The sequence below is a fragment of the Gouania willdenowi genome, chromosome 9 (genome assembly GCF_900634775.1).
Source record: "Gouania willdenowi chromosome 9, fGouWil2.1, whole genome shotgun sequence".
Classification (NCBI taxonomy): Eukaryota; Metazoa; Chordata; class Actinopteri; order Blenniiformes; family Gobiesocidae; genus Gouania; species Gouania willdenowi.
The window spans coordinates 33,485,196-33,509,423 of NC_041052.1; the positions used below are offsets into that span (position 1 = coordinate 33,485,196).

General features: G+C 36.0%; 2 protein-coding genes and 1 long non-coding RNA gene across 6 annotated transcripts; 2 read left to right on the plus strand and 1 right to left on the minus strand.

Moving 5' to 3' along the window:
• Positions 1–746: 746 nt before the first annotated feature.
• On the plus strand, positions 747–20,505 carry LOC114470439 (uncharacterized). Of its 4 annotated transcripts, none has more exons than XM_028458658.1 (12): positions 747–808; positions 12,973–13,196; positions 13,292–13,422; positions 16,102–16,221; positions 17,005–17,041; positions 17,078–17,233; positions 18,369–18,421; positions 18,523–18,588; positions 18,725–18,872; positions 18,980–19,087; positions 19,196–19,294; positions 20,265–20,505. In XM_028458658.1, the coding sequence occupies exons 2-11, from the start codon at positions 13,179–13,181 to the stop codon at positions 19,253–19,255; spliced, it is 897 nt and encodes a 298-aa protein (XP_028314459.1). In that variant the 5' UTR covers positions 747–808; positions 12,973–13,178; the 3' UTR covers positions 19,256–19,294; positions 20,265–20,505. The 4 variants fall into 4 exon arrangements, with proteins under 4 accessions (XP_028314459.1, XP_028314460.1, XP_028314462.1 ...); XM_028458659.1 differs by having other exon boundaries at positions 17,087–17,233; XM_028458661.1 differs by lacking the exon at positions 16,102–16,221 and having other exon boundaries at positions 20,265–20,502.
• Positions 5,993–9,371, minus strand: LOC114470441 (uncharacterized). Its single transcript, XR_003674871.1, has 3 exons — positions 9,339–9,371; positions 6,803–6,962; positions 5,993–6,122 (listed from the first exon to the last, which is right to left on the minus strand). It is a non-coding gene; the product is annotated as an uncharacterized LOC114470441 (long non-coding RNA).
• Positions 19,971–21,744, plus strand: LOC114470105 (myb-like protein A). The gene is made up of 3 exons (XM_028458117.1): positions 19,971–19,975; positions 20,265–20,839; positions 21,084–21,744. Exons 1-3 carry the CDS (start codon positions 19,971–19,973, stop codon positions 21,311–21,313), a joined length of 810 nt encoding a protein of 269 aa, XP_028313918.1. The 3' UTR covers positions 21,314–21,744.
• Positions 21,745–24,228: the final 2,484 nt, after the last annotated feature.

Consider the following 24,228-nt stretch of genomic DNA (forward strand, 5'->3'; position numbering starts at 1 on the left):
ATTTACAACGTCATCATCACTCGACGCCATATTTATAAAAAAAAATAATTCTACTTTTATATCTTTTTCTTATTTCTATTTATAACATACGGAAGCTTATTGCATTCACTTGAATAAAAAAAAGTTTCTGCTTTTATGAGAAAAAATTCTGTTTTTATGAATAAATGTTCTGTTTTTCGAGTAAAATAAATCCTGTTTTTTAGCTTCCGTAATAACAGAGGTAACGGAGGTAGAGTCTAGCATACAGTAGACACTTTATGCATATGTACACGTATACAAAGATATAATGCTTTTATGTTAACAAATACAGAGATTATACAATATAAAACAAAAAAGTAAACAACGAAAAAATATGATTATTATTTGTTTTAATGATAATATAATTATAAATGATTTATTTTTCCATTTCAGATAGTCTACAGTACTTATAAGTTTGAAAGTGTCAGCATTTTGTGCTTTTCATAGCCTAAATGACTAAACATTGCTATTTCCTGGTACGAGAGAGACGCTGCAGTCTCTGAGTTTTTGTGTTTGCGCATGCGCAGTCAGTTCCCCAAGATGAAAACCATTTACGTAAAAAGGCAGCTCTCTACGCTGCTTTTAAACATAACCATGCTATGCTAAATGCTATACGTACCTTCAGAGTACATTAGTGAATTGATACAGCGTGGCTGCTGCTATGTTCTCTTGCGAAGTGGGCGGGATAACAGCACTAGAGACGATGAAGAAACTTTCTTTTGACAAAAAATGACAGCTTTGAAAGATGGGAGACCAACACCTGAGCTACCAGACCTTCAGCTAAGGAAAGGTCAGAAAATGTTTCGTATTTTCCACAGTGAATGGAAAGATTGGCTTTGTGGATGCGCCTCACTGATGCTGTTCTGTGTTGTTGTTGTTGTTGTTGTTGTTGTTGTCATTTTCTCCGTGTTTCTGTGTTTCCAACACAAACAATGGATGCGCTGCCGTGTCATGAGATATATCTTGTTGGGAGAGGATGGGTATATTAAATAATTGTTTATGTTTCTTTAATGGTGTTTTACAATGTTGATTTTGTATAGGGGTTTTTTTTTTTGCACTCCAAACAGCGCAGAACCTCTCATTTCACGAGTTCCCAGTATACCAAAATACTGATGCACAGACCACAACACAAGAAACAGGAGAACCTGAGGAGAAGTTGTGGCTGAGCTTTGTGGTAGAGGATGTGGGCGGGGCTAGAAGCAGTGCAACAGATGACCCAACTTATGAACTGCTATGTAGAAAGACTATTTCAAACTAAATTCATCAGCTTAATCAGTTGCTCTGTTTATTTCATGCCAACTGTTTTGCAATGTTTAGTTTCCACTTCTCTGGAATGTTATGTACTAAGTGCTGTTTTTATTATTTTAATACACAAAAACAAATGTGTTTTAGAAAGTTTACAAAAAACCTGGAAAAGCATGAATATAGCTACTTAAGTTTGTGCTTTTTGAACAGTGGAATCATAATGTTCTTTATTCATATTGCACATCATTTTAGCACTCAGTGATGGAAATAATAAACACAATTTTGTTTTTTAAGCTCATTTATTGTTTTAATTGATTCAGTCATATTTCAAAATTCATTTAAGTTGGGAAAAACGTTGCTTCTCGTGTCATATTGTTATGCGATTAATTTAGATTAATCAAGATTAATTAATTACAAAGTCTCTGATTAATTAGATTTTTAAACATTTTTTTAAATCAAGTCCCACCACTAGTTTTTTTAGTTTTGGTGGCTGTTATTATATTCATACATGTTTCCTACAATAAACAGAGTATCAAAGACTTCCAACACCAATAATATTCTTTTTTCCCATTAAAATTTCCTTATCATAAATCATTGCTAGAAATTGTTACAACGCAAACAGTTTCAGTTTAAACCACCTAGCATGTTATGTTGTACAAACAGTAAACTTGTATTGCTTCTCCATATTAATGAATTTGTATGAGTTATTTAAACTCACAAGCCTTAGTTGAAATAATTTTTAACTTACGATCTGATGTCAAAAGAAAACAATGTTTTGACGTCTTTCAACATATCAGGTCAAGTTATGAATGACATTTAACTCACTCAATGCAGTTGAACCAACCAAATTTATTTGCTACTTGGACACACAATACTACATTTTCAATATTGGCACCACTTACAGTCAAATGTTAGATGAACATAAATGTTTATGGCAGAAATTGTACAGACACTTCTAAGTAAAAAGAATGTCTACTTGTTGATTTCTGTTGACATGCAAAAATAGGTTTTGTAAATACAATTCACAATCAAATAGTCACAGCGTTTTATTTTCGCTTTTTATTTCCAGAAAAGTCAAACATGGAACAAGTGTAGCAGCAAATGACAACATCTTGCAAAGCTATCCAAATTTTAAAACATTTCAGCAAACACATTTTATGTAATTCCATCTTATGTACTTGTGTAGGCTTGTCACAATAGTTACTATGTTGATTTATTCAATTATGGGCTTGACATTTATTGTCATTACATTAATTATTTTTTATACTATAATTTTATTGTTAATACATAGTTTTATAACGACGGATTACTGGGACTTCAATTATTAAGTTAATTTCAAGTGCTTCTCAATAATAATAATGTTTATCACAATTTTTTGTAGCCTCAACATATCAAACTTAAAAGTTTTCTTATTGTGCCAGGCCTACTTGTGTTGTACACATGCTTGAAGGCACCCCTGCAGTGCCACTAAGGCCACAAATGCCAGGGATTAAAACTAGTCAACAAACTTTCAAAGACGAACCAATAAACAGGCCCACTAAAAAACATTTGAAGTGTCCAAAATGGCTCAAAACAATGAGCAACAGTGGGGGGGGAAAAAAATAACAGCATTTAAAAAACAGAGAAATTCACATCTTGCACCTCAATATTTTGTTGCGGAGTCCATGTATCCTGGCAGAGGCCTGTTCGGGCTTGATTTTCATGACGACCTTTTGGAGAAACTCGAACGTGTACTTCATTGCTGATGGGTATTCCAGATTTACAGCATAGATGACACCCATCAGCATTGCCACACCACATGCTACACTCTTCTCATGGTGAATCACTATGCTTTCTTCCACGACGACCGCAACGTCAAAGACCTGATGTGGGACTGCATCCTGCTCCTCTTCGTAGCCAATCAGCAGTCCAAGTTCCATTCCCTTCAACGCTTCATCCAGATGGTCACCATGGGCCTAAAGAAAAATGAAAATTACATGCTTTAAATGTTGTTACGTTTTAAAAAATATACTTTGATTTCAGTAAGACTGAATAAAATCTATTACATTTCTTTAATGAATACTGTTAATTAATTACCTCTATATAGTTTTTTAAATTTAACATTATTTTAAATACAATACAATACTCCAAACAAGTTTCTAAATGAGTTGTAATTATTGACGTAACTTCATTTGGATCAAATTTATCGTACTCACATCACACAGCCGGAAAACATTGGATGAATCTTCTTTGAGGTAGAGTGGAAGTCCCAACAGAGCAGCAATCCTCTTCCTCTCATTTGTATTCTGTAAAAGTGAAAAATTGCAAACTTTACTTAAGTTGTTTAATTTATGTCTTCTTTATTTAACCAGGAAATTCCCACAGAGATTAAGAATCCCTTTTTCCTGGGGAATCATGGCCCCAGAGAGGAACCTACTGTACATATTTTTAGTGGTTTTAAACACTGGAGTACCCGAAGAAAATCTGGAAATCGAACCTGGGATCTTCTTGCTGTGCGGCACAAGTGTTCACCATTGCACCACCAAAATTGTATAGTTGTGTTACAAAGACATGCCACCAAAACATTTTATGATGAATAAAAACAACAATAAAAAAAAAAACTTATAAAAAAAAAATAAAAAATAAAAAAATTGGAATCAACCCCAAAGTTAATGCGACTGTGCAAAGTTTAAATACCTCAATTGCTAACATTTTTCAAGAAGATCCTGTAAGGAGCGAGGGAGAGGAATACATCTTCATTCAATAACTCATTTTTGCGAATCAGTGGCACTCGGTGAATCCAACATTTTGTTTGAGAACACATTAAACCGATCAAACACAAATTACACTGAAGTCAAACTAGGGCTATGCAAGTCAACAAAATTGAATTGAGATGACTTATTTGGTCAATATTTCAATAATCAACATAATTCTGGGTTGCAAAGGATTCATAGGTTTATCTTTTTATTTTGAGTAATTAGTTAGTTAAAGGAATAGGTCACCGTTTTTAGACACCGAGATATGTTCTTACCTTCGACGATTTCATTTGTACCTGTACCTTTGTACCTTTGGCGTCCGCACAGTAAAGTGAAGATACTGTGCAGATGTCGAAGTACTCCTGGTATTATTACGCCTTACAATATAGTTCCCCTTTTTATCCGCTTAGAAAATCCACATTGTTTAATTTTTTGGAACTATACTTGGATCTTGTAACACTTCACATATCTACATTTAAAAAGGGAATACGTGGAAGAGCTTTTGTCGCTTCCATCTTCACCTCGTTTGGAGCAATAGAGGAGAGGAGGAAAGGCTAACACCATCTGTTCTGTGTTTACGTGACTGAGGGCATGCGTGAAGACCAGACAGGTACACATAAACTTGTCTAAGCTAAGGTAAGAACATATTTCAGTATGTAAAAATGGTGGCCTATTCATTTAAAAACATGCATGCTTTCTTGTTATTTATGTGAACAAAGGTGGGTAGAGCAGCCTAAATATTTAATTAAGAGTAACATTACCTCAAAATGATTTTACTCAAGTAGAAATAAAAACTAGTGGCCCAAATAATTACTCAAGAGTAAAAAAAGTAATTGGGAGAACATTTTACTTGAGTGTTGAGTATTGAGTAACTGAGTGTAAAAGTTTGATTCATGTTTTAGTTGTGACAAATGAGAAATAGAACATAAAATTATGTGAATATTGTCATAGTACTACCCATCTCTACTTAGAGAAGTATACTTACATCTTTCTCAAGGGAGGTCAGAATGTCACCCAAGGAGCAGCACCTTCCAGACTTGCTTGAGGATTTGTAGAGTTCCAGCAGTCGGGGTACAAGTGCATCGAGGCCATCGAGAAATGAAGGCAGCAGTTCTTGGGCAGTAACTCGTTCGAATTCAGCTCTTATCTAGAATAATACAAAACTATTTATGCAGGGCAAGCACACGAAACAGGAATATTTCAACAGTTACATCACCTGTCTTTCTTGAAGCAATGCCGGCCATCGATTGCGAATATCACTTAGTAGTGGTTCATCACCTCCATCAACTCATCCACCATGTCACAATCGGGGATGGTTTTAAGCATTTCCCTCTCCGTCTTCATACGGTTCTCCTCCATTACTTCTTCACTGTCACCTTCCTCTGGCCCTGGACAAAAGTGAACTTCACCTTTTTTTGACTTTTTGACTTTTCTTTTTGCCTCTCCTCCTTTTCGCTTATTCACAACCACTTCTGGAAGTCCAGCAACTGCCAAGTCACGACGGAAGTTTCCAACCTTGTATTTAAGGCTATGGACCCACGAATACCATCCTGCTGCAGACCCAGGATCCCTCAAGCTTGGATGCTTGTCCACAAGTGCTCTCGCCACAATCTCATAATGATGACTTTCAGGATATGGGGTAATTTTACACATACCATCTGCAAGACAATCTAGAATGTCTGACTTCATTCCTTTGTTTACCTCTAGAAGGTATTCATTCTTTGCATATTGTGCATTGGCTTTCATCAACTTGAGTTCAGTGTCATAGGAGAACTGAGGTATTGGGTAAGGGTCAGGCCACTCAGCCAAATCCACGGTACCAACAGAGCGGCTAGACAAGCTCCCCGTATCCAGTGTAGAGTCAGAGCTTTCTCCCGAATCAGCAGTAAGGAGAACTTTCAATGTTGCTCGGTGTGCGGGAAGTTCTTGTATATCTTGCAGATTGTGGGGCGTGTTACCAAAGTCAGGGTCCTCAAATTGTACAGAAAAGCGACCTCTTATTCCCAATTTGTTTCGGAGTATCTCATAAAGTTTTTCAACAGTAGGTGGTCTTTCTTCAATGGTGAGGCGCCTTATGTCATTTGGAGATAGGATTACTCGTAGGAGCATTGTGGATTGCCTCAGCTAGAGAAAAGAAAAAAGAAAAAACAGTCCCTGTTAGAGCTGGGAAATTAAATGCAATTTAATTGAAATCACAATCTACTTTGGTCAATATCTGTCATAGGACTTACTAATTTTCAGGTTTATAACTATTTCCTTGACAGAAACAGAACTTAGTTTTGATGTCTGGATGAGAAAATGGGAGATATTTGTTAAATGATACAGATGAAAGTATTTTTGTTTGAAGTTTGAATTAAAAGGTATGTCTATATAAGTTAATCAGCCACAGGTATTTAATTTATTGTGGAAAAAAATCAAATCGAAAAATGAAAATCAATAGGGGGGGTTTGAATTCTCATACCATTTGTGAGTTCACAAGCATAAAAATACATCTGGTGCTGCTTGCATAGATTTGTTCATTAATAATAATAATAATAATAATAATAATAATAACAATAATAATAATACATTAGCACAACTAAAGAGTGACACAAAACATGACAAAAATGCAACAAAAGAGCGACAACAATAGTGCTGGAAAAGCAACAAAGATGCAACTGAAACAAAACTGAAAACAAAAGTCACAAAAGGCGTTAAAAATAAAGACACAATCGTGATGAAAAAACAACAACAAAAAAAGATGAAAACATGCCAAAAACGTTTAAAGTAATCAAAAAAGACAAAAAACATCAAAAACTACTTACTATTACTTCAGCAGGAAGCTTCTGGGCGTAATCAGAAGGCAGCCTCGAACAAAGTATGCCACAAGAGGAGTGTAGTCGTTGAGTTCTTCCTTTTGAACTAGTAGACAAGGAGACAGGCTTTTCTTCAGCTGGTAGCTCCTCAAATGCTTGACATAGTCAGCTGTAAAAGGATCAATTATAAAGCAGGCATGTGTGGCTGAAACAATGCATATTTGAATTATTTTCCCAAAATTGGGCAGTCCACTAGTGCTGCCAACAGATACAAACATATTAATGCAATATTTTGTTCCATTCAAAAAAACATGTGGCGTCAGGTTAATGTCCTCAATATCACCAAACCTACTCAAAACAACCTGTTGCACAGCATTGTCCAGAATTCTCAGTGGTACAGTTGTCAACTTAGAAGTCTCTACTTCAGGCCTGAAAAGGCTTGGCATTGCCAAGTAGTATGCCAACATAAGTTGATGCCTTGTGGCCAATGTACGTAAAATGTTTTTAAAGTTGTTGACATCATGCACAACTTTCTTGAAAAATGAATGTTTTGCTTCAAATCGGATTGTCCATGTGTCAGTAGGAGGTCCAAACTTTTTTATCAAATCAGGATAATGTTCAATGAAATGATTCTTTGGTCGCAGTTTATAGTCAGGGAAAACTAACAGTAGTTGCTGCCTGTGGTCAGATATTTTTGATTCCAAGTAACATAAACTGGCTGGAGTGAAACAGGAAATTGATAGCAACTCCACCAACTCTTTCAGTTCAAGGACCAACTCCCATGTTTCATCATCCTCTGGAATTTTGTCACCAATGACAAGTGGTAGGAAGCACACAAGACTCCAATTCTCATGTCCATTTCCACCAAGGCTTCTTTTCTTTTTGAAGGTAGAAGGAATGTTTTGAGGTCTATTTGTATTGTCCGAAAATTTAAAAGGAAAGTTTTGTATTCTCTCATTGAGTTCATCTAATGTAAAATACCTCTTAGAAATTAGGTTTGCCAAACACAGACTGAGCTCAATAGGTACAATTCCTTCAAGGGCATCATGTAAGAAGTCTGGTGGAAAACCTGTGCATGCATGAAACCCTGCCAATTTATTAAGTGGACATTCTCGTTTCACCCCATCAATGACTCCCACAATGCTCTATTTCAGTTCTTCCACAGCTTTGTCATACAACTCTGATGATCGTAACTCAAATTGTCCTCTTTGAACGTCAAAAGTTTGCATCTCTTCACGTGATGCAAGACAAAACCTACAAAACTTGTCCACATTAAAAGACTCCTGAAATCCACAGAGTGAGTGTGCAGCCAAGTTATCAGCAGCAACTGAAAAAACTGTCCCTTTCACACTACAATTAAGTTTTTGGATGTACACTCCAACTGTTTCCAAATGCTGAATGTCTGAAATCAATGGTGCCAAAACCTTTTCATAGCCATATACTTTAACATGTTCTGTTTTGCACAATACCGCAAGGTAAATTGAAGCCAAAGATGATCTGTGCTGCTTTGGTAAATTTGCTAGTGACCAATAAACACCACAAATTTTATGTTTTTTTCTGGATGTACCCAAAGGGTTGCAAATTTCGAAGTCGTCAATGTATAAAAGCAATGAAATGCTGGGTTTACCAGAGAGAATTACATTCCTTTTAAAGTAATCCCCATCCTGACATGAACTATAGTGCTCTGAATGCTCAGCTGTGTTTCTCAATGCCTCCAATATTTCATCTCTTTGAAGAAGTTCAGTGAGTAGTTTTAGAATAGGAATATACACAAATTTATGAGATTTTTTCAATGAATTCAGATCATATTGAACAGGCTCAATAACAGAAAAATGGCGTCTATAAAATGACTGTCTTTTATACACCGTACCGAGTGGTCCTGCTCTTGAAAACCAGGCATAGGAATTTGTACTTTTTAACACTTCAGTCACAGATGATATCAACTCCTCAGAGGTACAATGGGCCTTTAGAACATCAAGCACAGCTTACTCAGTTCTTTGACCAGCACAATCTCCAATATCAAACAGTTCATCTACAATATGTTGAATGGCCGTTGTTGACACATGAAGGACAGCTTGCATGCACAGGAGCAGAGAAGCAATTGGCCGTTGTGTAGGGTCTTCAACAGATTGATTTTCAGGTTCAGCATCAATTAAATCCAAATCCAAATCCTCCTGTTCCCCAGTTATAAAGGCTTGTGGCAAACTACCAACAATTAGGTCTGGTCTGATATCATCCAAGGTAGCAAACTTGTGACAACGGGTTCTGTGACTTGAAAAGCTGCTGTAAAGCCTTGACTTATAAGGACAGCCTGAAAATGGACATCCAACTGTTTCTGAAGTTTTTAAATGTTGACTTAAATGAATGAAGTAGCGTTTGATGGTGGTGGGTTCCAAATAACGACATAGTTCACACCGTAGTTTTTGGACAGGACTGGGTACTTTGTGCGTTTTTAAGTGCACCGTTAGAGCCACATATGATTTTACAATTGTTGTGCAGTTTGGATAAATGCAGACCAAACCTCTTCTTCCATGTCCATGTTTACCTTTGTAATGATTTAGTATTCTTTGTTCAATGTCAGTTGAGAAACTGCAAAATTTACAGATCCACTTCATCCACGTACTCAGGTAAAGGGTAAGGCTCGTTCTTCCACCTGAAACACAAAAATTTAATTAAAATGTAATAAAACATTCTTAATGACTCCAATTTGAAGACGGTCCTGGTCAAACAAATGTTTCTTTCAGCTACACAAAATGAAATTTCAAGCGCCACTGCAGGTGTCGTAGAATGTTGCAAGAGCAATATTGTATATCCAATTACACAATGAACTTTTTTTTTTCACTCAAACTTGGCTGTAAATACTGTTTAAGTGGCGCTAGCCCGCAGTTAGCTTTGCCCGTTAGCTTCTTCGCGATTCCATTAGTGTGTATTGGTGACTCCGACCCAGAGGCAGCGAAGTTGCAATTGTGGTTTTCTGGCCAGAAACACCAGGGCAAGATGAAAGACCCCCCAATCATCCCATTAACACTTGTATTACCCCGAGAGGAACTATGGAAAGGATTTATTAAGGTGAACAATTTACTTAGTACTGTTTTAACCAAGCACATTTTTTCCAGTTCGGCTTTACCTAGATCTATGAAAATGTACTCTGTTCAGGCAGGGGTTGAGAGATTAAGACAGTATAAAATAGTAATTATGTATGCAATTTTTTAATAAATTCTTAGTGCAATAAAAACCTAGCTCCCTACTCTCATTACTTCTGCAGAGCTAACCCTCCTTTTAAACACAAATTCAGATGAAAAAAAAGAGAAAAAGATGTGTCAATAATTTGTGCCGTTTCATTATATTTTTCTCTAATGGTTTTTAATATATATTAATATTTTTATTGCATGCAGTGGTTGGCACTGAGACACACACAATCAAGCAGCAGAGAAGTCTCAAGACTTTTAACCTTGTGATTTAAAAAAAACTGAACAGCACAAAACATCAGATGTTTTGCAGCCTTATAATGGACAGGGTGACCTCCGATCAGATAAAAGAATCATTAATATCTAAAATGCTAGAATAGCACAAACCAAATAGTTTACCGCACACAATTGACATAATTTTAGTATGAGAGGCAGTTTCAAGATGGAACGATGCTGGTGGATTTCCATACATTTCCAGACCTCCGTGAATGCGCGTTTGTAAAATGAGGCATGCACGCGCAATGTCCTTCAAGACAAATGCGTGTTGAAGTGCATCATAAACACATAGAAAAAGATCTAAATTTGTTACAAGCACAAACGATTGGCATACATTGAACGTGAAACTTGGCCAAAACGCAGACAAAATAGACTTCAACCTCTCAACCCCCATCTGAACCGAGCATACTTTCTTCAATTTGGCTTTACCAATAAACAAGAAAAGCTTCTGGAAAAAACCGTCAAAATAGCGACGAAAACAAGGATGAAAACACAACAAAAAAGTGACAGAAGAGCGACAAAGAAAACCCAAACAAAGCAGCAACCAACGTGCCGGAAAAGCAAAAAACGTGCAGGAAAAGCAACAATTAGAATAATAGACGTGTTCCGTCAATTGTTACTTCTACATAGGGTTTTTTGTCGCTGTTATGTTGCTTTGTTGTTAGATTTGCGTGATGCCAAATTGGAGAGAATGTGCTCAGTTCAGGTGGGAAATGAGGTGAAAATGGTTACCTTCGTTTGGTGCAGGGGCTCGACTGCCCAGTCACCGCGGAGACCACAAGTTGCGTGGAACAGCATTTAAGCAATGCGGCGCGGAAATTGTGCAAGTACCAAAATACATGCTCGACAGGAAAAAAAAACCTTAGAAGTTTACCTTTGCAAGGGCAGGGGTGTAGCTGCTAACTCTTTTCCCGACCTCGACTTGTTTCTGTCCGACCCGGAAACTGAACTTTAACTTGTCCGTCAGTGAAAACTATCCCAAAATTGTGGAACACGAAGCATGTGGGCAAATGAACAAGTATACCCATTTATATGACAAATGCCGTCCCTATATGTAGATTAAAAAAAAAAAAAAAAAAAAAAAAATACAAAAACCGCTCGCCGACCCCCAAGCTAGCTAGAGCACCAAATGGCTTGCTCAAAATGACCAAAGTATAACAATATTTATATGTGCGTACAGCTTTAGGTAGTATTGTGCCTCTTTCATCTGTCTAAAACCCAAGTAAAATATAATGTACTTACTTTCAACACGCTCCACGAAGACAAAACTCCACCGCAGGAAAAGGCTGAGTTGTGGCCGGCTGGCCGCGAAGTCAAAGCGAAGGGCGGAGTGATGTGAATAGTGTCCTTCCGCTAATAGGCCTACCTCAGCTTTATCGAGATTTATTCATGTTAACAGCCATTTTTGAAGATGTTACGTTATATTTATTAATAAAAGTACGCTTTCACCCTTCAAAAGTCTGTATAATATTTAGTCTGCATTTCCAGGACTATATGTGCTGCGCAATAATATGGTTGTGGGGTTACAAGATCCGGTCTCTTTCTAAAACTTACCAAACAAAGTCAAGTTCATGTATTTAAATGTTACCTCAACACACCTCAAAGAGTTATTCACCTTTGAACTTATTGACATAAGTTAAAAACTTAAAACGATCATTGTCATGTGAAAACAAAGTACAATCTAATGTTACAATAACAAAATGGGCATACGACTCTTAACAGTGATGGTAAAAACCCGTGTGTTGTTTAAAGCTGTAATGCTAAACCGTAACAGCGCTGTTATTAAACCCACTAAAGCAGATTATTGTTTCTATAACACTGGATTTGGGTCTGCTTTTACACTAAAAAAATTAAATAGAGGTTTATAACATCACGGTAAAATAGATTTAGTATTTTATTGTTTTGTTTTGTACCTGTAGACTTTTGAACTTGACCGGCAGAGGTTCCCAAAGTGTGGGACGCGGCCCTGACGACAAAGTATCAGAGCCACTGACATGAAGTCAGAGTAAACACTAATGTTATGAAATAAAAATGACTAATCCTTATTACATGGTCATTACTAGATTTGTGTCATAAATGGGATTTCTGAGATTGACTAATGTGATGTATTGCTGCCTCACAGTGAGAAGGTTGTGAGTTTGAGTCCAGGTTGTGTTTGTATTTCTTCCTGAGTGTGTACAGGGTTTTTATTCAAGTGCTATGGTTTCCATCCACTGTGCGGAAACACTAATTTTCCTTTTATTTTATCCGGTTCAATTTTATTTTATTTTTACAACGCCAAATGCAATGTCCTCCCATGGCACTCATCATAAAATAGAAAATCAGAGTATCTAATGTGTGTGCGTAAAGTAAAAAAAAACAAAAAGTATAAATGCACCTTTAACTCATTTACATTTGTTTAAATGTTTACATTTGACATTTCAAATTCAAACTTTGTCCTGATGTTGACTCAGCATTTACATGCTTGTACATTTGCAAACCCTATTTTGCAGCCTGGTGACTTTCTCACTTTTTTTACTCTGATTGCTATTTTTTTAATCACAAATTTCAGGTTAAAATCATAAATGATAGTTATTTTAGTCTTTATATATCAAATTACTAAGTAATTAAATTATTAAGTAATTTCTAGCAATACATTTTTGGGTTTATCAGACCTGTTCACATGACACAGTTTGGTGACATGTCTCATCTCTGTTTTTGTTTTCTTCGAGGCAGGTATCTGGACAATCAACTTGTAAATGATGGATGTGATTATGCATCGCTGTCCATATTTGGCTCGTGCACCTTCTTCCAGCAGTCCAGAAAAGTTCTGGTCGGGTATGCCCAGCGATGCCCAATCATGATGGAACTGGCTGCAAAACCCATGGCCCCTACGATGGCACGGGCCCTCTGCTCCTCCTCTTCTTACAAGGTTCCAGAGAATGCGTCTGTCAATAAAGGTGAGTGTGAAGAAATAGCATTTTGTTCTATGTCATGGGCAGAAAAAAATATCTCTTAAGTTCTCATCATAACATTTTACTTTGCACACCTGTAGCACCTATGGAGGAGGCAATCTCTAAGCTGCCTTCTGGTCATCCAATGCCACCATCAGGGCAGGCACTTGCTTCCAAATGCCCTTTCCTGGCTGCTGAGATGGGCCAGAACAACAGCAGTGTTGTCCGTCAGGTGGGTATGGAATTTGAAGAGCATGTGGATGAAGTCCGCACTGTCCAGAAAGGTCTGTTTGATTGCTGATGGAGTGGATTGGCACATTAACATTTGTATTTTTCCCACTTATATTTGTTTATTTGTATTAAAATTTTAACTTTTTTATTTTATCACGTTTATTCATTTAGTCATTCATATTTGGTTTTCCATGTAATTTGACACATTCATGTATACAATAAATAATAATGTACAGGCCTAAAACTGAAGTAAATATTCAGTCATTTCATTAAGTCATACAAGCATTTAGCTTCTACACAAGTGACGTCAGCATGCGCAACCTTTGTAATCATTTATATTGTAAAAAGTGTTTTTATTTGAGTCTCACTTTCATCATGAATTGTGATTGAATAAAGTTGAAAAAGACCTAAAGTATTGATTCACTCAGATTAATCGATTGAATGCATGCATTAATCTGCAGGTGTTCCAAACACTTCCATGGTAGGAAACACAAATTCTATTACGTAGGCATACAGACCACTTACACATATAACAGCTTTTTTGTTTTGCTCTGCCGCTGAGTTCTTTTACGCTTGAGCGTTAAACAATTTGGACAATTTTACATCCCCAACTTTGTGTTTGGAGTCGGCTCTTTCCTCTTTATAGAATCTTGACCTCAACCCAAATAAATCTTCTTTGGGGTGAATTAAAGGGATGTTTTATACATGTTTTACATTCTAGGCTTAATTGTTCATCATCTGACCTCCAAAAGAAAGTAGCCAAAAATTGTCATTACAGTGTAAACTTCTTTAAAGGATCTAATAATTTACATTTCGGTGCATCCATAATATTTATATTTATTTACTTCCTTTATCCTTTATGCAGGTTTTCTCTGAGAGAAGTGCATAATATGTAGTATGTATTTATCTTTTAGACAGCAGGTGTGATTTATGTTTGATTGAAAATTAGATTATTAATGTGATTTTAGTTTTTCATCATCATCATCATCATCTTTTATTTCAGATTCAGGAGTACATTTTAAAAATCATGGTAATGTGAAATTAATTATAGAAAAAATAATTTCTCAAGAAATAATCATACCAAGATCAAAATGAATGTTTTTTTAAATTATTATCAAAAAAAAAAAAAACATGAAGGCAAATTAGAAGATGTTTTATTTCATTTTTTTACAGGATCATGCTTGTGGATGTGCAAACGGTGTAAATGGTTCTTTCCGTGTTTTTGGCCCAATTTAATCATTGTGTATATTGTAGGACGTGCTGTATTCTGTGTATGGTTAGTGCATGGTGACTGTACAAAACCTGAAATTCACTTTTTCCCACAAATGCTCCATAGGCGAGTGTTTGGTTATGATTTTGTGTACATGTGGGCACTTTTTGCAGACATAATCCACGTAATATCGAGCCAAATCAAAGCCTCTACTTGTAAACTTTTTTGTAGGTAGTTTTAATGCTGATGTTATGAATAAATAGAACAAATTTTGCAGTGGGATATTTTTTTTGACATAATCCAACCAGATTGTGTAAAGAGAAGCTTCAGTCCAAGGAGATAAGAATCTCAAAGCTGCTGCTAGGACCTTAATGTTTAGTCTGAACATCAAGCTCAATACATGTGAACAAAGAAAATGAGTTTTTATGTGTTACACACATTCATAAATACAGTTTCAAACACTGATTGCCTTATTCTAGAGTTTTTCAACCATGGGGTAGCTAGAAATCAAATGGGGTCGCCTGAAATGTCTAGAGACTGATAAAATAAAATAAAAAAAGATTAAAAACATATAAATCTAGTTTAAATAAAATGCAGTAATGTCACTTTAAGGCACTAATTCTGGCCCACTCTGTATTTGTAACGCAGTGTAACAACCATTATCAAAAATTAATTCTTGGGGGAAAATGTCTCTGGGGCAGGGCCGGCCTTCCCGACAGGCAACACAGGTGGCCCCCTATGGCGCTATCTGCTGGAGAGGCGCACCCCTCCAAATTTATATATATTTTTAATATAATTTTAAACGGTGAAACACACCCTTTACAATAATAACTGAACATGTTTTCTCTTAATTGAATATTAATATTAAAAATCTATAACTGTACCTGCTAATCTTCTGCAAATTGTTATTTTTTATTTTACTTTTATTCTTGTTCTATTCTATATCATTCTATCATGTCGTTTGCACATTGTGTTTTTTTTATTTTAAGATATGTGTTGCTGAATAGTAAAACCAAACAGGAACGTAGAAAGTTCCTTCTACTGAAACTTTTAGATTTTAACTTTTGATTGCAGTGTTTTGCAGATTATGGATTTTGCACCATTTTTTTTTTTTTTTTGTTCCCTCGAGACATTTGCACTATATCTGTAAGTATTATATTGTATTATAGTGCATTATTCTACATTTCAAAATAGGTTATATATATATATATATATATTTCCCCGATGATGTGTTGTTTTGCATAATTGCATTGTTTTGTCTTGATATTTAAAATAAATAATAACGTGTACACACTGTGTATTGACTTAAGAAAGAAAAAAAATACAACCCAATAAAGGTTGGGAACCATTACGTCATCCACACTCGACAAAAACAAATACGTTACTTAAAAAAAAAAAAAGAGCATTATTTAAATTCCATCTCTCACCCTATATAAGCGGTTAGAAAGAAAACAAACTGTTTTCCAACAGTTGTATCTGCAGTGCGCTGTGCAGTCTGCAAGGAAAACTCTGTCAGGAATCGTCAGCGACCCTTTCTCGACATTATCAACAAGGAATTCACACATTAACAACCCCTGCTCTCAAAATGAGGTAAGTAGAAGTTTTATTAGGCTTTATTTGACCGGAAAGTAGTTCCTACTATATTCCGCCAGGCGGCAGCATAGTACATGTGGAGGTCATTTATCACAACGTATGATAATAATAGCAACATAATTACAGATATAACTACCAATTCACATGATATACAGCTGATAGCAGTGTGGGACACCACTATTTACACAAAACTGACTTATTTTTAATGATGTTCTAACACTTTTTTGTAACCGTTGTATTTTTATTTAAATTTTTTGGCTAAGTGTGTTATAGAAGAGCAATTTTCAAGTGTTTTGTGCGACCTCTAACTATTATTTCATTTGCATAAAATTGGAATTCAAATAGTTTCGCAAGATATGGGTAATTTTGTGTGGTTTTGGAGTCATGTGTGTTTTTGTTATTTTTTGGGGGGTTCTTATTGTAATATTGTGTAATGTTCTGTCTTTTTCTGCATTGTTGTCATGTATTGTATGTATTGTTGTTGATTTGTGCGTTTTTGGGGTCACTTTCTGTATCTTTATTGTTGTTTTTTGTATTTTCCTGTCATTTTGTGTAACTTTGTTGACAGTTTGTGTGTCTTTGTAGCTATTCTATAATGTTTTTGTTGTTTCCAGAGTCATTTTGTTTGTTTAAGTAGTTGTTGTGTCTTTGTTAAGTCATTTTTGATTTTTTTTCCCCAGCATTTTATTGTTGATTTGTGCTTTGGGAGTTATTTTGTGTGTGTGTGTGTGTGTGTGTGTGTGTATCTTATTTATTATTGTTTATTTCTTTGTATCACAGGACACCATTATCCATGGTGATGGAACCTTTGGTGAAGGAGGAGGAGGAGGAGGAGGAGGAGGAGGAGGAGGAGGAGGAGGAGGAGGAGTTGCAGCATCTCCTACCTGAGATTACCGATATTGTGCAGGTCTATCCAGAGGTTGCAGGACTGGTGCACTGGGCGACTTACCCTGTGCCATCATCTACTCATGTTTGTAGATGTCCTCCTCCACCATTAACAGACCTCAAAGTAAGAATCACTGAAACACATGGTGCCAATGTGGGCAACATCACAGCATACATTTGTTCATCCATTAAGAACAGACAGGCCCTTCCTCCTGCTTCTATATGACTCTGTTGTTGTTAGAAGCACAGTTTTAATAGATTTATTTAGGTCTTTTTATCCAGTTCTTATGTGGCATTGGAATATCACTCAGTTTGTTTTCTTTGACAGACCCTAGCAGTAGTTTTTTGGTGTATGGTTGATACCATGGCTGGGGTAAAATATAATTGTAATCACATAATTGATAATTATTTACAATTATGAAATAATTAAAATTGTAATTGTATTTGTATTTGGGGGGAAAAAAACTGTTGTTGTAATCATAATAAAGTTGTAACTGAGTTCAGATAATTGACTTTGTAATAGTAATTGGAATGGAAATTCTCAAAAAACGGTCAGTAGCAAGCCACAAAAATGTAAAAATCTGGGAATTTTTTCCTGATTTAAGGCTATCATAAGAACCTAACACCTAGTTCAAGTTTGATGAACTCACTTAAACTGGAGTTAGAATCCAGTAAGGTGTAAAAAATAAAATAAATAAATAAATAAAATGCGGAAGAACGCCCACTTTCAGAGATATGGCTGTATAGAGTAAAGCATAAAAATGGAAAAATATGGCCTTTTTTTTTTTTTTACTGTTCAGACAATTTTAATATTTGAAGGAAAAAATAATAATTAAGGGGTATACTGACAGAAAAGAGGCTCAGACGCCCACGCCAAGAACATGAATATCATTTTTTTTCATTAATTAGGAATTCTAACAAAGTAACCAAGAGATGAAGAACAAATTGGATGATAGATAATAATTTTTAGTGTATTTTATAGCTGATTTAAGATGTGGGAGACAACTGACCCGTTATTATGGTACTAACAGAAAGCTAACATAAGAGGAAGGTCACGTTTTATGAGGTTTATGAGAAATTGACAACGTAATTGTAATTGACTTTCAGAGGGAAAATTATATTTCTAATTTGAATTGTAATTGGAAAAATGCAGGTCATCGTAATCATAATATAGCTGTACTTGAACATTTATTATTGAGGATGTAATTGTAATTGAAAAATGCAACTGGTGTCTAATATTCATGTTTTTGTGTCTCCAGTTTTACAGCAGTCCATTCTTCCCACCTGAGTGTTTTCCTTCTTTTGAAGAACGGTAAGCAAAGCAAACAAACACACCTGATCCATCACAGACGTTGGTCCACATGTTTGTGACATGATTTCTCATCCCGCCTGTTTATGTTTTTATCTTTGTAGAGATGAGTTGGATGAGTTATTGGCTATCATGCCACCAGAGGCCCTGGAACCCGTCCCAGTACCAAAGTAAGTGTCCTTGAGTTGTTTTAATTGTCTTTTTTCCTGAGTAACTCTAGATCAGAGTGTCTCCCTGCTCTCTCTCTCTACTACTCTCAGCTACTGTTTCCCTGCCCTGCTCACTGTTTGCATTTTGTTCCTTCAGGAAAAGAAAACACGAGAAGGATAAGGGGACGTATGTAAAGAAACCTCCCAACGCATTTATGCTGTTCTTAAAAAGCGAGAGGAAGACAGTCCAGGAAGAGCTCGGCATTAAGAACAGTGCCGCAGTCAATCGAGTTCTTTCTGAACGCGTAAGTTTGTTTGTTCCTCGATGAATGATCTGTGATCTTCACATTTTTGTCTTTGGTGTGTGTGTGTGTGTGTGTGTGTGTGACACTTTGTTATTGTTCATCCACAGTGGAAGTCTTTGGCAGAAGACAAAAGGCAGATCTTCCAAGCTGAAGCCCAAGTGGAAGCTCATATACACGTTCTCAATAACCCAGGCTGGAGCAACAAAGTGAATTACGTAAGTCTACTGCGCAGAAATGTTTACCCATCAACCTTAGAGATGATGACATCATGACTGTGGAAGTGTTTTATCAGCTGACTAGAATTGTCACGTGTCTGTTTTTAGGGGACAAAGAGTAAGAAATCAAGAACCAAAGCTCCACGTCTGCCTCCACCCTCCTACTGATGGGACATTACTACAACAAACATTACTAACATACTAACGGTTAGTATCATTACTCAAAACATCACTTCATTTTATGTTGATTTTATTTCAAAATAGTTTTTCCACAAATGTGAAATCAAGTCACCAGTTACCACTGCTCCTCAGGGATGGGTTAAATGCAGAGGACAAATTCCATGTATGTAACAACATTACATGACCAATTAAAGGCGAAAGCCCCGATTTAATCTTTAATCTTAAGCTTTAATCTTTAAATTTAATCTTTAATCTTTAAATTTAATCTTAATCTTATAAAACAAGAATAATGTGTATCTAAACTGATGTGCAGACACAGACACACTCTGAACACAGGTTTAATCTCAGATGTGTCTTAGTCTAAAACACGTGTCAAACTAAACTTTAGAGCATCCAATTCATCCCCTTGGAACAAAAGAAATTGATTTCTCATCTTCTCCAAATATTTCAAAGAAACTCTAGTCTTTTCATGCTTAGATCACATGACGGAAGTCATCTTTAATTGCATATTGAGAACTCACAGTTTTTCTCAAACTGTGCAATTTTCATTAAATTATTTCACAAGGGTTCCCTGAATTAAATTAAAGTTTTGTCACAATATAAGAGAATAACCTGCCGGGAATAATATCCCTCACTTATGGCTTGGATATTGTCGATACCTTAATCAATACTAATGATAATCAATCAATGCTCTAAAACAAAAATGAGGTGTACCTTAATGTGATGTGCAGACACAGACACACTCTCGGAGAACAAGTTTAATCTCAGATGTGTTTAATGTCCGAGTCTAAGAGTGTTGAGGTTTGCATCAGTATAACTTCATTTTGTGTCTGTGCTCTCCATAAATTGTTTGAAATGCACATATCAGCATCTAAGATGACCTTTAACAATGGGAATGACTTTAGTTCATGTTGGATTCTATCATAGAGACTCACCTAGAAACAAGCCTGCAGTAGAATCAGAAGACTCATCAGCTGTTCTCTATTTTTTTTCCTAGCACCAAGGACAACAACGACATCAGCAGCAACAACAACAACAACAAGGGCAACGTCAGCAGCAACAACGGCGACAACAACAAAAAGGGCAGTGTCAACAGCAAATTCAGCAGCAACTACAGCATCAGCTGCAACAACAAGATCAATGTCAACAACAGTATCAGCAGCAACAAGAAGGGCAATGTCAGCAGCAACAGCAACAGAGGCAGCAGCAACAACAAGGGCATCGTCATGGCAACATCAACAGCGGCAACTGTTGTTGTTGTTGCTGCTGACGTTGTCCTTGTCGTTGCTGCTGCTATCACTTTTGATGTTGCTGCTGACATTGCCCTTGTAGTTGTTGCTGCTGATGCTGTTGCCGCTGTTGATGTTGCTGCAGACTTTGCTTTTGTTGCTGAATCAGAAAACTCACCACTTGTTCTCTATATTTTACTAGCATCAAGGACAGCAACCACATCAGCAGCCAGAACAACAAGGGCAACGTCAACAGCGACATCAGCAGCAACTACAGCATCAGCAGCAACAAGAAGGACAACGTCAACATCAACAGGGGCAACTGTTGTTGCCCTGAATTATGGCAAGTTAGCATTAACAATTCCAATATTGTCATAAAGACATCACAAATAACAATTTTAAATTCAACTTCACATTTCTTTTTTTTTCTTCTTTTTTTTTAACCGTAAACGCTTATCACTTTCAGACCATGTCACATTTTGTATGTATTGGGATTTTAATTAACTGAATGAAGTTAAATTTATTTATTTATCTATTTATTGCTTTGAAATTTCACAATGAAATATTAATTTTTTTATTCTTGTCAGGAAGCTGTCATCTTCAAGACACATACATCACCCGCCTCACCAGAAAAGCTACCTGGATTGTGAAAGACGCTAGCCATCCCTCACATAGCCTGTTCAGCGTCCTGCCTTCTGGGAGAAGGTATAGGAGCCTCCGTGCCCGCTCCACCAGACTCACCAACAGCTTCATCCACCAAGCTGTCAGGAAGCTGAACTCTCTCCCCTCTGTCACCTCAGTCATATCCACCAGCTGAATCCCCCCCCCTCTCCCTCCCCCCCCCACCAAAATAGCAACAAGACTGAAAATGCTGTTATTTATTACTGTTTTACTGACTGCTCTTTGTACTATCACTCTTGCACTACTACTGTATATGCAGAATTTTTTTATGCTGCCAAGACCGTTTTGCCTTTGCACTATCATAACAAACTATATAGGAACTCATGCTGCTACTCCCACCTACACACTGTATTTATATATTAGTATTAGTTTTAGTATTTGGTATTAGTAAATGTTTTATCTGTTGTAAAAATTGTATGTCTACCTTTAGTATAGGAATGTCTTTTCTGTTGTGCCTGAGCACTTTATCTGTTCACCGTGGGAGGTGAGAAACGTCTTCTCGATTCCCTTGTATATTTGTGCATGCAAAGGAATTGACAATAAAGCTGACTTTGACTTTGACTTTGATCTGGTGTCATGTCACAGTTTCAACACCAGGGGTCATATATGTATGAATAATAATGCTGTTGAGTCCTTGGGCTTTATGTAGCAAATTTCAGGAATTATTAGTTGATATTGTAAACTATTAAGACATATTTGATGCATCGATTAGCCCACTGACAAGAGACTATTCAACCACTTTCTCTGGATCAGCTCATACAGTAGCCTCCACAATTAGACATAGTCTTAATTTCAACTGGCCTAGGACGAAAATATTATTTAATTGTGCTTTAATAGGGTTCATTACCCGTAACTACAATATGTAGTTCCTTCGAGCACCAAATATAGAGGAAAGCTAATGGCAAAGGTAATGAGTGCCCGAAACTTCCCCGGCTTAAGATGATTGTGTTGCCAGGAAGTTGTAATAAGATAATCATTGATATTTTATGTAAAGTATAACATTACAGAATAAAAGGAAGGCAGGTTATTTGTTCGCAAATGTTAGATATCACACTGATTTTTATTTTATGTTTATTTTTTTATTTTTTTTAAAGCCAAAGTCCATTTTGCAGTGATTGTATCTTTCATTTACTGGGTCAAACAAGCAAAACCAATTCAACAGCTAAACTTTTAACTATGGCCTCCATCCCATGCATCTTCTTATCAGATGAGTGTGGTGGAAGGCTCGTGCTGCCAGGAGCACAAAAATGGTACATCCTGGACACTTTGCCAGTATTAACAATGACTTAGAACATTTTCTCCTACTGTCAATTTGGAATGCTTTAAAAAAAATCTAGAACAATAAAAATTATGTTTACTGTATGCAAGGGAACATGGGGGGTGAAAGTAACTAGTAACTTTTACTTTAAGTACTATTTAATTGAACTAATTTTTACTTGTACTTGAGTATTTTATGTATGACTTACTTTTACTTGTACTTGAGTAAAATTGCAACCAAATAACAATACTTCTACTTGAGTAGGATACATCAGTACTCTTTACACCTCTGTCTGTCTATCTATCTATCTATCTAACACAGTGGTCACCAACACGGTGTCCGCGGGCACCAGGTAGCCCGCATGGACCACAAGAGGAGCCCTCAGGCCTGTTCTTACTGGACCACTATTACCAATAAGCTCCATAAAAATCTGACTTATTTGCCAGGCTTTAAGCTCACAAAGAAAAACACAGGTGATAGATGTAGTAGAGTTACTGCTGCACTTGACAATTTTGCTTGTTATAATGTTATGAGTTGCTTTTAAAAAAAAATGCAAAGTGGATTTCTGTAAAATATTAGAAAATTGTTCTATTGTACAAATGTTAAATGTTTTTAAGATTAGTAGGAAAAATGTTAAATGTCCTAATCCTTATATAACCACCTGGAGTCAGTAGCGCAACAGTCAAATAAAAAAGTAGTGGATTTGACAACTTCAGATTTACAATATTAAAATAAAAGAAAAGAATTACACTTCATTGCGACAGCCACAAATGATTCCCTATAAAAATGAACAAAAATGAAATTATTTCTTAATTAAAAAAAACAAAAAAACATGTCCTTTTGTTAGAGTAGTGAGATAAATCTCGAGTTCAGTACCTGAGATTGCATACAGAGACAGAGACAGAGTCAGAGGTTTTGTTTCGCTGAATCAATCAATCAATTTATTAGAAACAGAAAATTAATCTCTATTTTCAAAGGTTTAAATCTTACAGTATTTATTTTAATTTGAAGATGTTTTACGTTTAGAAATCAAATGATCAGCTCCTTGTATTTAGTTAAAGATGACATTTACTTGTGATTTAAAACAATATAAATTATGTTTAAGATTGATTGATTTATTCATTATTATTGCTCATTCATGGGCCTACGGCGTCTGTTTATTTGATTTATTTAGGTCGATAGAACACGAGTTGTTTAACGTGTATTACGTTTAATTTTAAAACATAATTATTCTTATTTGTTAATGATTTAGACTGTGCATTTTACTAGTGTTAATCTGATTGCCTTGTTTTTATCTGATTTGTCTCGTCGCTTACGTACATGTTGTTTTTAGATTTAGATTAAGTTGAAATCAGATGTTCTGAAACTGTCCTTGTCCTGAAAATGGCAGCTAACAAGTTGACCTGAATATATTTTATGAATATATTTATTGAGTATAAAGACATATAATTATAGTATTACACACAAAAAGAAACCATGAATAGTAAATCCATTCTAACACTAGCTTAGAGTAAGTTTCCTTATTAGCTTCCCTTTTAATGAAAGTGAAACCGTGAAAATGTAGTATTTATAAAGTGTGTATGAAACCGGTGGCTCTTCTGATTATACAAAACAAGTTCATTCACCTTTAAGAGATAGATTGTATATTAACCATTGCCTTATTTTCCCACGTATTCGTGAGTTAAACACTGGGAATCATGCATGTATCAGCATGTTTTAGTTGTTGTTTTTTGGGGCGCTTGTGCATCAATTGTGCGCGCACGTGTCAGCGTGTCCTACAGTGACACACCCTG

What these genes read in the sequence shown, in the direction of transcription:
- LOC114470439 (XM_028458658.1), top strand. An exon ending in TGATGGAACCTTTGGTGAAG is followed by an intron (nt 17,042 to 17,077) that starts GAGGAGGAGGAG and finishes GAGGAGGAGGAG; the next exon opens with GAGGAGGAGGAGGAGTTGCA. An exon ending in GGAGCAACAAAGTGAATTAC is followed by an intron (nt 19,088 to 19,195) that starts GTAAGTCTACTG and finishes GTCTGTTTTTAG; the next exon opens with GGGACAAAGAGTAAGAAATC.
- LOC114470105 (XM_028458117.1), top strand. An exon ending in TGTTGTTGCCCTGAATTATG is followed by an intron (nt 20,840 to 21,083) that starts GCAAGTTAGCAT and finishes TATTCTTGTCAG; the next exon opens with GAAGCTGTCATCTTCAAGAC.